This window comes from Furipterus horrens, unplaced genomic scaffold (assembly GCF_987537825.1).
Source record: "Furipterus horrens unplaced genomic scaffold, mFurHor1.1.pri manual_scaffold_17, whole genome shotgun sequence".
Taxonomy (NCBI): domain Eukaryota; kingdom Metazoa; phylum Chordata; class Mammalia; order Chiroptera; family Furipteridae; genus Furipterus; species Furipterus horrens.
This window is the reverse complement of record NW_028327187.1, coordinates 78,605,425-78,617,923: the sequence shown is the minus strand read 5'-3', so window position 1 is coordinate 78,617,923 and position 12,499 is coordinate 78,605,425. Positions and strand designations below refer to the sequence as shown.

Below are 12,499 nucleotides of genomic sequence, written 5' to 3'. Positions count from 1 at the left end.
AAAAACTCTACAAAAAAAACCAAAACCATAAATAAGAACAAGAACAACAACAACAAAAGCCCAATCAAGATACAAAGGCGTTCCTTGTAGCATTGTTTGTAATAGTAAAAAAAAGAAATGGGGAACAATCTGAGTACATGGACTATCCTGGGCTGGTTAAATAAATTACGGAACATCTATACAAGAAAAGATTATGCAACTGTCAAGAAAAATGTGCAGTATGGAAAACTGATTAGAATGTATAACTGGAAGAAAACAGGTGACAGGATAGTAGGTGTAGTGTACCATTTGTGGGCAGAAAACCCAAACCAGTGTATGAATAGAAAAAAAATCTGGAAGAATGTATACAAAAATGTAAGCAGTGGTTATTTCTGGGGGATGAGATAAGGGTGGCCTTTCATTGGTATGTTACATATTTCTGCGTTATTTGAATTTTCACAACACATTACCTTTGTAATAAGAAACAATAAAGATATAAAAATAAATAAATAAAATGAATGAATCATTTCGAGAGGGTGGTTTTGGTTGGAAGGGCTTCAGACCGAGCCTGGTACAGTGGCATAAACACGAGCTTTGGCGTCAGACAGCCCTGAGCGGGGCCTCATTGCCCCACCCCCGAGGAAGGAGAAGGGGGGTGGCAGGGGGCTGCGGAAAGGGGCTGGGCTGGGTTGGGCTGGCTGCTGCTGTAGTCCAGGAGGCTGAGACTTCGAGAGGACTGAGAGAGGGCAGACGAATCCCGGACTTGCTCGAGGACAAGGTGAGGAAAGCTGAGATTGGGGTTTCCTGGCAGCCAAACAGTGGTTCCAGCCCCCTCCAACCTGTAGCCAGGCAGGTGGGCAATTATGACTGTATCACTGCAGCTGGGTGAGAGGTGACCTGGCGTGGGATGTAGGTACCCAGGAGGATTGAAGAGAATAGGCTGTACGGACTAGGGAGCAGACTAGCGGGAGAGAACAGGGAGAAAAACGGGGAAACGGGCATGTTGGATGGCGGACAAGGAATATGAAGGGGCATACTGAGGGGAGGTGGAAATCCAGAAAAAATATATGGGATGCAGAGAAGGGTTAAGGAATACTGGAGGAGGGGTGCATAGGTAACACGGAGTAGGATATAAGGAGGGGAATAGGAAATTCTGTGGGGTAAATAGGAAATGCGTTGGGGGAATAGGGAGCAGGAAGCAAGGCAGAGGGAATACGGAGGGGGGTATAAGGAACGAAGAGCAGGGAGCGGGGGAAGGGCGGACTAGCTGAGACCGAGGCCCCCTAGGGAGGCGGAAAGGGGCGGGACCACTTCCGGCCTGGAGGGGGGAGGGCAGTCTCCGAGTTTCAGAGGGGCTTGGAGGTTGAGGACGCATTCCGCAATAGTAGGAGGACGAGGTGAGCAGCAGCGGGGTCTAGCTCTGTATCAGAGCCCTGTACGGGTTGGCCCCACCCTCTGGGATCAAGAGAAAACCTGCCCAACGGACCGGATCATACTGGAAATATCCGGCTGGGAAGGGAGGGAATTAGACCCGCTTTGGTTGGGCCCAAGATGGAATCACTAGCTCAATACTGATTTGAGGAGGGGGTGTATTAGGGAAGGGCTGAACCAAGATTTGCTTTGCCCTTGTTTGGAGGGGGGCGTGTTATAAAAAAGGGCGGCACCTGGCGGTTCTGTGGACTTGGGGTGGGTGTGAGTAGGGGAGGGGCCAGGACCACCAGAAGCCAAGACAACTTGAAAAGGAGGCTTGCTGGGGAGGGGGCGGGACCTAACGCTACTGCGGACCTGGAGAGAGGCGTGTGTTGGAAAAGGGTACAGGACTGAGTCTGCGACTATTGAGCATGCGTACTATGGATCGCTAGAAAGGGGCGTGTTGAGAAGGGCTGGAACGGAGACGGGCCAGTTGCCGAGTGCGCATGTGCACGGAGAACATCAAAGAAAGGGCTTGTGCTGGGAAAGCGGGCGGGGCTGAGATGGGCCCTGAGCGGAGGCGCATGCGCATTCTCGACCTGCGGCTTGGGGGGTGGGTGCACTGGGAAAAGGGGCGGGGTCCTCAGAGCTGCCGCGCTGGCACATCTTCCTGGAGAAGAGGAGGGTGCGGCTGCGGAGAATTGAGACCTGGACGCTGTGGATTACTGAATCTGAAAACATAATCATTGGGGGAAGGGGGAGGGGTTTGGGATTGGGGCCCCAGGGAAGGTGAGAATCATACTGCAAGCAGAATAGGAGAGAGGACGTTCTGTGGATTGACCCAGGCCTTTTCTGCTTCAGGCTCAGCTCTTGCCAGGCCAGCTTGAGACATGTCTGAAACAAGCAAGATTGGTACGGGTCCAGCCCACCTCCAGGTAAGGCCTCCTTCTGTCCTCCCTAGCTGCTTTTCCTGTCCAGACCCTGTTGCTGCCCAAATGTCTTGGCACCTCCCCTCCCATCCTTGCGGTTTTCCATCCACTTCCCTGCCTCAGTGTCCCCCACCCCAGTAGAGGGAGGAAAGGAGAAAGGAGGAGTAGAGGAAAGGAAGGAAGGAAGAGAGAGGGCAGGCTGATCCCTTTTCTGCCATCAGTTCCTGCTCGGAGGAAGGGGAGGCCTTGTTGGGCTGAGGTGGTCAGAGCACGCTGAAAGGAGGAGTTCATATAGGTCAGAGAAATGAAGCCCTGGAATTTTGGAGCAATTTTCCCAGTTGTGGGTGAGCTTCCCTGCTTTCTCTTGCAGGCTGAAACTTCAGAAAAGGAAAGTAGTTTGACGGTGCAGACCGTATTGACAGTGACTGAGAACTTTGAGGTCTCGGAGACACCAAAGGCTTCAAAGGCACCAGAGGTTTCAGAAGATGTGAAGGTCTCAAATGCTGCAGGGGTCTCAAAGGCCACAGAGGTCTCAAAGGCCCCGGAAGCTCAGGAGGCAGCTGCCACTAAGGTCTCACCTACCACTAAGCTGACTGATACCCAGGTTTTGACAGCTGAAAAGAAGAGTCCAGCAGCTGACACCAAGATACAGAATGCTGATCCTCAGGCTGTGACAATGCCTGAGACTAAGACCAAAAAGGTTAGCTGTGTGGCTAATACAAAGGTCAATACAAAGGCCGTGGAGACAGAGGCTGCTGCCTCTCAGGCTCCGGCAGATGAACCTGAGCCTGAGGGTGCAGTTGCCCAGACTCAGGAGAATCAGGATACTCGGCCCAAGATCAAGGCCAAGAAAGCCCGAAAGGTAAAACTTTTGTAATAACCACCCTTGCCTTTCAATTCTTTTTCTCTCGGTTCATTTGTCTGCAAACATTTAGAAAGTTTCCTGTGTTCATCAAGGCTGTGAGGGAAACGTGATGCAATTCCTGTCTTCAGAGAGCTCACAGCTTTTGGGGGAGATGAGACAGGAATACACATAGTTGTAATCTGAATGTAATAAGGTTTATATTTACACAGTAACTACTATGTGTTAGGCTTTGAGCTAGCACATTCACATAGGTTACCTTTTAAATCCTGAAAGTAATCCAGTTTCATAGAGAAGGAAGCAGAGTCCCACATGGGTAGAATGAGTTTGTCTAGGTTGGTACAAGCAGAGCCAGTGCTAGATATAGGAAAAGGAGAAGCCTCAGATTCTACCCTTGGGTTGCTCCTGGTCTGGTTCAGTGATGAAACTTGCTTGAAAGCCAGTGAAAGACAAATCAAAGATTCAACTTGGCCTATATCTAGTGAATCAAATTGTTACTATAGGGGCTAGATTAAGGGGGTGGAAAGAGAGAGAATGAGGAAAAAGGACCATTTGCTTCATCTGGCGCTGTTGTGCTTTCTCTCTATTGATGCAGGTGAAGAATCTGAATGGAGAAGAGGATGGCAGCAGTGATCAGAGTCAGGCTTCTGGGACCACAGGTGGCCGAAGGGTCTCAAAGGCCCTAATGGCCTCAATGGCCCGCAGGGCTTCAAGGGGTCCCATAGCCTTTTGGGCCCGTAGGGCATCAAGGACTCGGTTGGCTGCTTGGGCCCGGAGAGCTTTGCTCTCCCTCAGGTCACCTAAGGCCCGTAGGGGCAAGGCTCGCCGCAGAGCTGCCAAGCTCCAGTCATCCCAAGAGCCTGAAGCACCACCATCTCGGGATGTAGCCCTCTTGCAAGGGAGGGTAAGAACCCTGTCCTTTCCACTCTGCCTTATCCACTGCCTTGCCTGCCCTCTTCTGTGCTACCCTTTCAAACTTCTGCAAACATATTTTGATCTTTATACCTTTTCCTCCTCTCCTAGGCAAACGAATTGGTGAAATACCTGTTGGCTAAAGACCAGACAAAGATTCCCATTAAGCGCTCAGGTAGAGTCCTACTAACTGTCCCTACACCCAGTTCTGCCCTCCATTACTCTCTCCTCTATGTATTGTGGGCATTCTTTACTGTTATGCTCCTACCTCTGTCCTCCCAAAGTTCTAATTTGGCAGTGCTAGCATATCTGATCATTAGCTCAGAACCTGCTTATGTCACCCACAGCAGAGTTGGCAAAGGGTCTATAGTTTGGGTATGGGGGCCACCTGGCTTCACTTCAGCTCAGGTGCTCGCAATACTCTCCCCTTGCAGACATGCTGAAGGACATCATCAAAGAATACACTGATGTGTACCCAGAAATCATTGAACGAGCAGGCTATTCCTTGGAGAAGGTGAAGGGGCAGCCCTGGGGGTGGATGCAATGGGGAAGCCTTGACTTGAACAAAGGTGTACATGTCCCTTTTGGGAGGGACCACAGAGACTCAATAAGCTAGCCCCATCACTCTGAAGCAGGGAAGAGAGTAGCCTAGGGAGGTGCATAAACTTGCCAAGAGTCACACAGCAAGTCAATGGTAAGGGCACAGATGGAACTTAAGTTGCCCAACTTAGTCCTGACTCTTATCCACTGCTGGACATGTGCTGGAATGTATTTCAGGTGTCACCTCTTCCTTCCAGTTCCCATTCACAAGGAATCCCTAGATTCCTTGTAATCACGAGGATGATGTTGATAATAGTAGCACTTTTGTTGCCTGTTTGCTGAGTGCTGGCCTCCTAGCTAAGTGCTTTACATGCCTTATCTCACTGATTTCAGACACATGCACACAAACGCACACACATCCCTAGGTACATGGGGAGCTGTAGGATGTCCAAGAAGCTGAATTTTGTGATCTCACAAGCTTTTCTCTCCATCCACAGGTATTTGGGATCCAATTGAAGGAAATTGATAAGAATGACCACTTGTACATTCTTCTCAGCACCTTGGAACCCACTGATGCAGGCATACTGGGAACGTAAGCAGGGGAGGGGTTGGGTGAGAGGGAGGCTTCTGCTTTTGTCTATGCTACTACCCCATCCCTGCCCTTTCTCCCTACACCCTCTTAGAGAGGCAGGATAGATGGAGCCTGAAAAGCCCCTGTCCTAGCTCCCGCATATAGCTGGAATCCTGCACACAAAAGTGGTGCCTGATTATGATTGACTGAAGGGCATAGAAGCCTGGGGTGGGGCATCCCTGCTATCAAGTTGTCTGTCCAGAAGTTTCCCAGGAAAGCAGACCTGTTTCTTCCCACTGGCCTTGGTAGAGTGGTTCTCAAGGGAGGGCTTTCTGGTGTGGGTGGGTCACGATGCTTGAAGGGCCAGATCATTAGTGGGCTGTGCCTAGAATTCTCTCATGGCTGAAGGTTCTGGGAGAGAAAGAAGGGACTCACATTGACTGTGTGCCTGAGTCATACAAGGTTGCTAGTATTTCTTCCATCCTCTTCGGCAACCTCAGGAGGGAAGGATGTGATTTCCCCATTTTACTGAGTAGGAGACTGAGTCTAAGTGTCTTGCCCAGGTTCACATAGAGCTTGAAGCACAGACTGGGCAGAACGCTCCCATACCTGAGGAATCTGGGATGGGTTAGCCTAGTGAGCTCGCTGGTGTGTTTTTTGCAGATGGCTGTGGGACATAAACCTCTCTGTCCTATTGTTCCCCTAGAACCAAGGACTCCCCAAAGCTGGGTCTGCTCATGGTGCTTCTTAGCATCATCTTCATGAATGGAAATCGGTCCAGTGAGGGTGAGTGGCTGGGCATACAGCTGAATGGGTGGCCACTGTTGGAATTCCGTGTGTTCATTTTCTGTCCCTGTCTCCTCTGCCCTCCTTGCAGCTGTCATCTGGGAGGTGCTGCGCAAGTTGGGGCTGCGCCCTGGGTATGATTGGGCTCTCTCAGCGCTTGCTGTCCATGTTGTCCTTTGGCAAGAGAGGATGGTTCCAGGATTGCATCAGCCTGGTGGTCTGGTGGAGTGGGCTGGGGTGCTGGACTGGGTAGAGGGCCCATGGCTCTGACCTGGGTGGATGGGAAATGGTCCTGACCTCTCTGCTCCCTTGAACTTACTGTTTCTCAGCTTCTCTGGTGCTTCCCTCTTGTGCTGGAAACCCCTTTTCTACATTGGAAATGCTTCTGCACATCTGGGAAGTGTTATGGTCCTGATTTTATTCATTCATGTATTTATTTTTCTCTGCTGCCAGGATACATCACTCACTTTTTGGGGATGTGAAGAAGCTCATTACTGATGAGTTTGTGAAGCAGAAGTAAGTGTCTGTCTGGTGTTGGTATGTGCCATACATTTTGCCTGTTATGAAACTGAGTGATAAAGCTGTGATGGGTGCATGTGTGTTTATGTGTGTATATACAGGTGGTAACTTATCTTAAAGGTGGTGACAGGAAACAAGAGCACATAGCTCTTGATCTCTAACATATGCCTTCAGAACAATTCTACAAAGGGGAGGGATTGTCATCAACAGCACTGTATATGTGAGGAACTTGAGGCTCAGAGTGGTGAAGTCATTTGGTTATGGTTTGACAGGTAGCAAATGAGAGATTCATTTTTAGATTCAGGCCCTAATGCCTTGGTTTATAGCAATTTCAATTTTAAAATGTCATAGAATAGTAGGTAGTCAGCTACCATGCTGGGGACTTGACATGTACATCTCATTTCATTTTCATAACTACCCTGCGGAATAGGTGCTGTCATCCCATCTTCATTTTCAGTTGCTAGACCTGTTGGCTCAGAGAGTGGAAGTCTGAGCATGGCCCTTGCTGGTAAGGGGCCCACTCAGGCCTGGAGCCCGGCCCTCCTGATATATTGGCCGGGGCCCACCCAATCCTTGGCCCTGGGAGAACACGTACACACTCACATGGTTGGGAGTGTATATGGAGTACACTGCTCTTGGTGACCGTTTCTTCCCTTAACAGTCAGTCCTTTTTCATGGTGGACTCTCCCAGGGCTCAGCCAGGCCACAGGCAAGATGCTGTGGTAGGGTGTGCTCAGAGCAAGGGGCCTGAAGAAATGGCTCCATGGTTTATAACACACCCAAAGGGAGTCCAGGGGCCACTGTGACAAGGGGCACGAAACTTGTGGCCTTACTGTGGACAGACACCCTACATGTATCCCCCTGTACCCTCACATGGCTGCTGGGCAGGATTAATGGGACAGGGCTCAATATTGGAAGAAAGGCTGCAGTATTTAATGGGGGAGGTTGCTACTTAGAACATGTCCAATCCATGCATGGGTGGGCCATGGGTGGTTTTGGACATAAATGCTTTGAACCTCTCTTTCCAAGGTACCTTGACTATGCTCGAGTCCCTAATAGCAATCCCCCTGAGTATGAGTTCTTCTGGGGCCTGCGCTCCTACTATGAGACCAGCAAGATGAAAGTCCTCAAGTTTGCCTGCAAGGTAATTGGAGAGCTGCCCACGCTTGGCATATCAAGAGCATGGGGTGGCCATTGCTGGCTGTGTGCAAAGCAGCCTGCAGCTTATATATGAACATTCTGAAGCCTCTGTTAATGTGCAAACACAAACTGAATAATTTAATTCTTATGCCTAACATGTTCCCTACTACAGATGAGAAAATTCAGGCTCAGAGAGGTTGTTAGGTGGTATGTCTGAGGTCATAGAGCTAGTGTCAGGGCAGGGATGGAATATTAGGTGCATAATTACTAGAAGTACTTATTGTATACAGCATGTAGCATATTACCTAGAATATTGTAGGTACTCAATTCTTAAAGAGTCCTTCTAAGGGTGGTTATTTCTGTTTCAGGTACAGAAGAAGGATCCCAAGGAATGGGCAGCTCAGTACCGAGAGGCGATGGAAGCAGATATAAAGGCTGCGGCTGAGGCTGCAGCTGAAGCCAAGGCGAGAGCGGAGATTAGAGCTCGAATGGGCATTGGGCTTGGCTCTGAAAATGCTGCTGGGCCCTGCAACTGGGATGAAGCTGACATTGGACCCTGGGCCAAAGCCCGGATCCAGGCGGGAGCTGAAGCTAAAGCCAAAGCCCAAGAGAGTGGTGGTGCCGGTGCTGGTGCCAGTGCCAGTGGCAGCTTTGGTGCTGGTGCCAGTGCCAACCTGACCACTACTCTCACATTTGGGCTCTTTGCTGGCCTCAGTGGAGCTGGTGGCAGTGGCAATGGCAGCAGCAGCGGCAGCAGCAGCTCTGGTGCCTGTGGTTTTTCCTACAAGTGAGATTTCAGGTATCTACTTAGATTTGGTGAGGGCAACCAGGGCTCTGAGCTGGGTGGTTAGAGGAAGGCCAAGGTCAGAGGACCATATGGAGAGTGTGGAGAAACACTGCTTTTAACGCTTGATGCCTTACTGTTTGATGGATATCAATTGACTTTCTAATAATTTTCTTTTACTTGTGTTTTCAGATATTGCTAATCCCAGCTATCTCTCTCTTCATGCCAGGGTGCAGCCTCAGAAACGTACTCCACACAGCACTCTAGGCAGTCACTATCAATCAATCGAAGCTGATACTCTATATTAAATCTATTTGCCATTTCTGAGTTTATTGCTTTTTTTTTGGTGGGCTGTCACGTTTGAGTATTACATTTTAAAATAAATGGGAAAAGCTTCCACCTCAATCGATGCTTAGTTTGAGGTGACATTGGTGGGTTCAGGGGAGCGAGATTAACATACCTCTCTGGGATAGGTTGAGCCTCATCTCTAGCCCACTGGGCAGGCAGGATTGGGGTGGGGTGGGGAGTCATGGGGCAGGTAGGCACAGAGAACACACTTTGAAGAAGACCCCTGAGGTGGGTAAGTCGAGCAGAAAGCAGAGGTAGAGGAGATGGGACATCAAGTATAGACTCCTTTTGACAAATTGGGATGAGATAGGAAGGAGACAAAGGTGGGTAGCTAAAGGATGATACAGGAACAAGTGAGGATTTTGTTGCAAGAGGAGAGAGCCTTGAGCAGGCAGGAGATGCTGAAGACTGACTGATGCCGCCCAGTTCCTGAGGAGATGGGACTGTCCAGAAAGGACTTGGAGAGGGGACTGTGGAAGGATGTCTGGTAGTGAGGAGGCCCCAATAGAGAATGTAGCCCATGATTTTTGGGAGACCCCCATGGCAAGGTGCTCTGTAATTTGTTCCAATCAAGATGAGTGTTAGCGTTGGTTTAGTCCAAGGTTTTCATTCTGGAATAAGGACAAAACCAAGAGCAGTGAGTGTATGAGTTGGTGTCTTCATTACTGTTAATGGTGCCTGAGGTAAAGTAGGTACCCAGTGATGGAAGAGATGAATTATGGGACCCAGGTAGGCTTGAGGAGGAAGATGAGTACGTGTAACAGATTGGGATACAGTGCAGTGGTTTATGGACAGTAATCTCAGGGAAGTCCATGAACAGGGCAAAATGCTAAGTGAATATTCCAAGCTAATGCTACATGTCTGGCAGTGTTCATGGTGTCTGGGAAGGGATTCTGAGAAAATGAGAAGGATGAACTGGGGACTAGTGTAGTGGTATAATTGTATTCCAGAAGACTGAGCACAGAGAGCTCTGGGTGATGTGAACATTCAAGGAGTGTGTAGTTAAAGGAAAGAGAAAACGATGGTTTCTGGAGATGAGGGGGTCAATGGCCTGTGAGGCAAGGGTCTTGGTTGGGTTATCAATATGGACAGTAAGATCACCTGGATTGGTGGCAGAAATTGAGGTAGAAGGGAGCACTGTGAGCTAGGTGTCAAATTCACCTTGAGTCGTTAAAGGTATTCTCTCAGCTACACTTCCCAGTAAGGCACAGGGCCCTCAGGCAGAGATCTGCCTTTGCCGTGTTTTAGGGAGTATTTCTCTGGACTTCCTTCACCAGGAAGCCCTCATCATCTAAACCCTAAGCTTACCAGACCCCTAATTACTGAAATAGTCTTACAGACAATGGCTGCCTCTCCCCTCATGTGCACTATAAGCAGCAAATGAACCATGTTTATTGAATAGGGAATTTGATTAAAAAGCAACAAAACAAGGCTCTTACCAGAGCAAGGCATCTTTCTGCCTGTGGTCATAAATTGAGACTTGCTTTTGTTGTTCAAGTGTTCACTGGAAGCAGAGGTTCTTTCATTAATTGCATAAGCCATGATATTCTCGGGCTGGGTGGTACCTGAGAGGAAAATAAGGTCAGAGGCAGCTTAAGCCTAGGAATGACTTACAAGTGGGTGGGTACCATGCCCAAAGCCCCCCTCAGGTTCCCATGTGATATCCATCTGAAAATGGAACGGATAGGGGGTGATGGGAGGATGACGAGGAACTTGGGGGCTGTGATTCTAATAAAAATTGAATTCAAAGTGTTGGATAGAGATAAGGATGAGTCATAGTCATGAAGAACTCTTCCTTTTCCACTTATCTTCCCTCCACAGTCTACTGGGCTTGCAGGGCTCCCCACCTCTTCTACCTTGCTACAAGGCCTAGAATTTGATAGTCGAGGGGGTGGCTTTTCCTCACTCCCAAGTATTATAAGGACTGAGGGTATGAGGGGCAGGGAGGAAGAGATGAAGTCTGGGTACAGGCAAGTGGAGAGTTGCCAGGGCCAGGAAGAGGAAGTGGCAGGGGAAATGGGTACTTATTAAATTTCATGATTTGCCACTTTTATCACCTTATAGCATACTATTGTGATGAACAAGCTACAATTTTCAGTCTTTTCCTCAAATATATCATTAAACTCCAAATAATTCTAGATGGTATTATGTATCTTGGCTAGGAGTGGGAAGAGCCCATAGAGCAGTTTCTCCACTTACTTTTCATTATCACTCCTAAGAGGCATTTTTAGAGATTTTTTTTTTGTCCTACTGGTCACCCACCATGGAATTCCAATACCACAGATATACTGTATATCTATTTATTAACTGTATATTTGTGAGTTATACATAAAGAAGATTAAAAATTCAATACAAGGTTAATGACTAAAATGTTTAAAAGTTTAAAAATTTACAAAGCTGATAACTGTAACTTTGCTGAGCAACTTTAAATGTAAACTATATACATTGTAAAGTATGAAATTGCTTATGATTTTTATATACCTATGTGATGCAGTTTATATAGCTATGGATGATAATAACCATGTAATCAGAATTTTATTAAAAATCCAAAACTTTTCCAAAAAAGTAAAACAACTGACAATTTAAATTACTTTCATAAAAAATACTTTAGTGAACTTTTAAGTGTTACTAATGATATAACTAGACACTAGTTATTTATATAGTCAACATTTTTCTTTTCAGCACTTGACATAATGATGGATTGAATAACATGTAGAATTAAATATAAGGCATTTTAATTTACTTCAGAAAACACAAATGACACATAAAGGCACTGAGGATCAAACATAAAGACAGTGGCATCCAATAGGCACATGTAGGCCCCTTCTCACGATATGACTGACAATAAGTGATGGATTGAAAGTCTTCCAGTCACAGTCATGTATTCACCATGGTTTTGTAGCTTTGATCTTGCTTATATTTTTTGTGTGTTTCGTGACCTCAGTGTCATTGCTGCTCATGTGATACCCAAGAAAATCCAGTTAGACAAATTAGATACTGAGGAATAAGATTTTGTCAGGTAGGGTTGAAATTAGAGGGCCAGAAACTATCACAGTAGTTGTTATTTCGTTCCTCTTGCCCAGAACCAATATTCATCTTGGGGGTGATTACCTACTACTGCATCTGCCCCTTGCCTCTATGTTATCAATGCAAGCATTATAATGATATTTCACCTGGACTGAATAAAACAAGGTAGAATGAATGTTGGAAATAGAGGATGGGGCCAAGGGGTTGGGAGGAAGGGAAGGAGATAAAAAGAAATATCTACTGAAGACCACAATCAATTGTAAGAAAAAAATGGATAACAAGCTTTTGCCCAAACTTACACTTTAAAAAAATGCCTTGGTCCACAGATGGCTTCACAGGTGAATTTTAGTAAACATTAATACCTATCTTTTGCAAACTATTCCAAAAAATTCAAGAGGAGGGAAGACTCCCAAGCTCATTGTATAAGATGAGCATTATCCTGATTCCATACCAGACAAACACATTACAAAAGGAAGAAAATTACAGGCCAATATCCCTGATGAATATAAGTTCAAAACTCTTCAATAAAAAATTAGCAAACCGAATTCAGTCATACATGAAAAGGATCATACACGATGATCAAGTGGATTTATTTCTGGATGCAAGGTTGTTTCAATATCTAAAAATCAATGTGATATACAACATAAAATGAAAAATAAAACTCACATGATTATATAAATAGATGCAGAAAA

The 12,499-nt window shown here is 47.0% G+C and overlaps 1 protein-coding gene and 1 non-coding gene across 3 annotated transcripts; both read left to right on the top strand.

Moving 5' to 3' along the window:
- The first annotated feature begins 673 nt into the window (after nt 1–673).
- On the top strand, nt 674–8,759 carry MAGED2 (MAGE family member D2). 2 transcript variants are annotated; one of them, XM_090264849.1, is made up of 13 exons: nt 674–757; nt 2,251–2,324; nt 2,689–3,180; nt 3,776–4,084; nt 4,204–4,267; nt 4,527–4,606; nt 5,130–5,224; nt 5,910–5,989; nt 6,081–6,123; nt 6,443–6,505; nt 7,538–7,652; nt 8,017–8,447; nt 8,662–8,759. In XM_090264849.1, the coding sequence occupies exons 2-12, from the start codon at nt 2,280–2,282 to the stop codon at nt 8,437–8,439; spliced, it is 1,809 nt and encodes a 602-aa protein (XP_090120975.1). In that variant the 5' UTR covers nt 674–757; nt 2,251–2,279; the 3' UTR covers nt 8,440–8,447; nt 8,662–8,759. The 2 variants fall into 2 exon arrangements, with proteins under 2 accessions (XP_090120975.1, XP_090120974.1); XM_090264848.1 differs by having other exon boundaries at nt 8,625–8,759.
- On the top strand, nt 7,233–7,363 carry LOC149991355 (small nucleolar RNA SNORA11). The gene has a single exon (XR_016508755.1). It is a non-coding gene; the product is annotated as a small nucleolar RNA SNORA11 (small nucleolar RNA).
- Nucleotides 8,760–12,499: the final 3,740 nt, after the last annotated feature.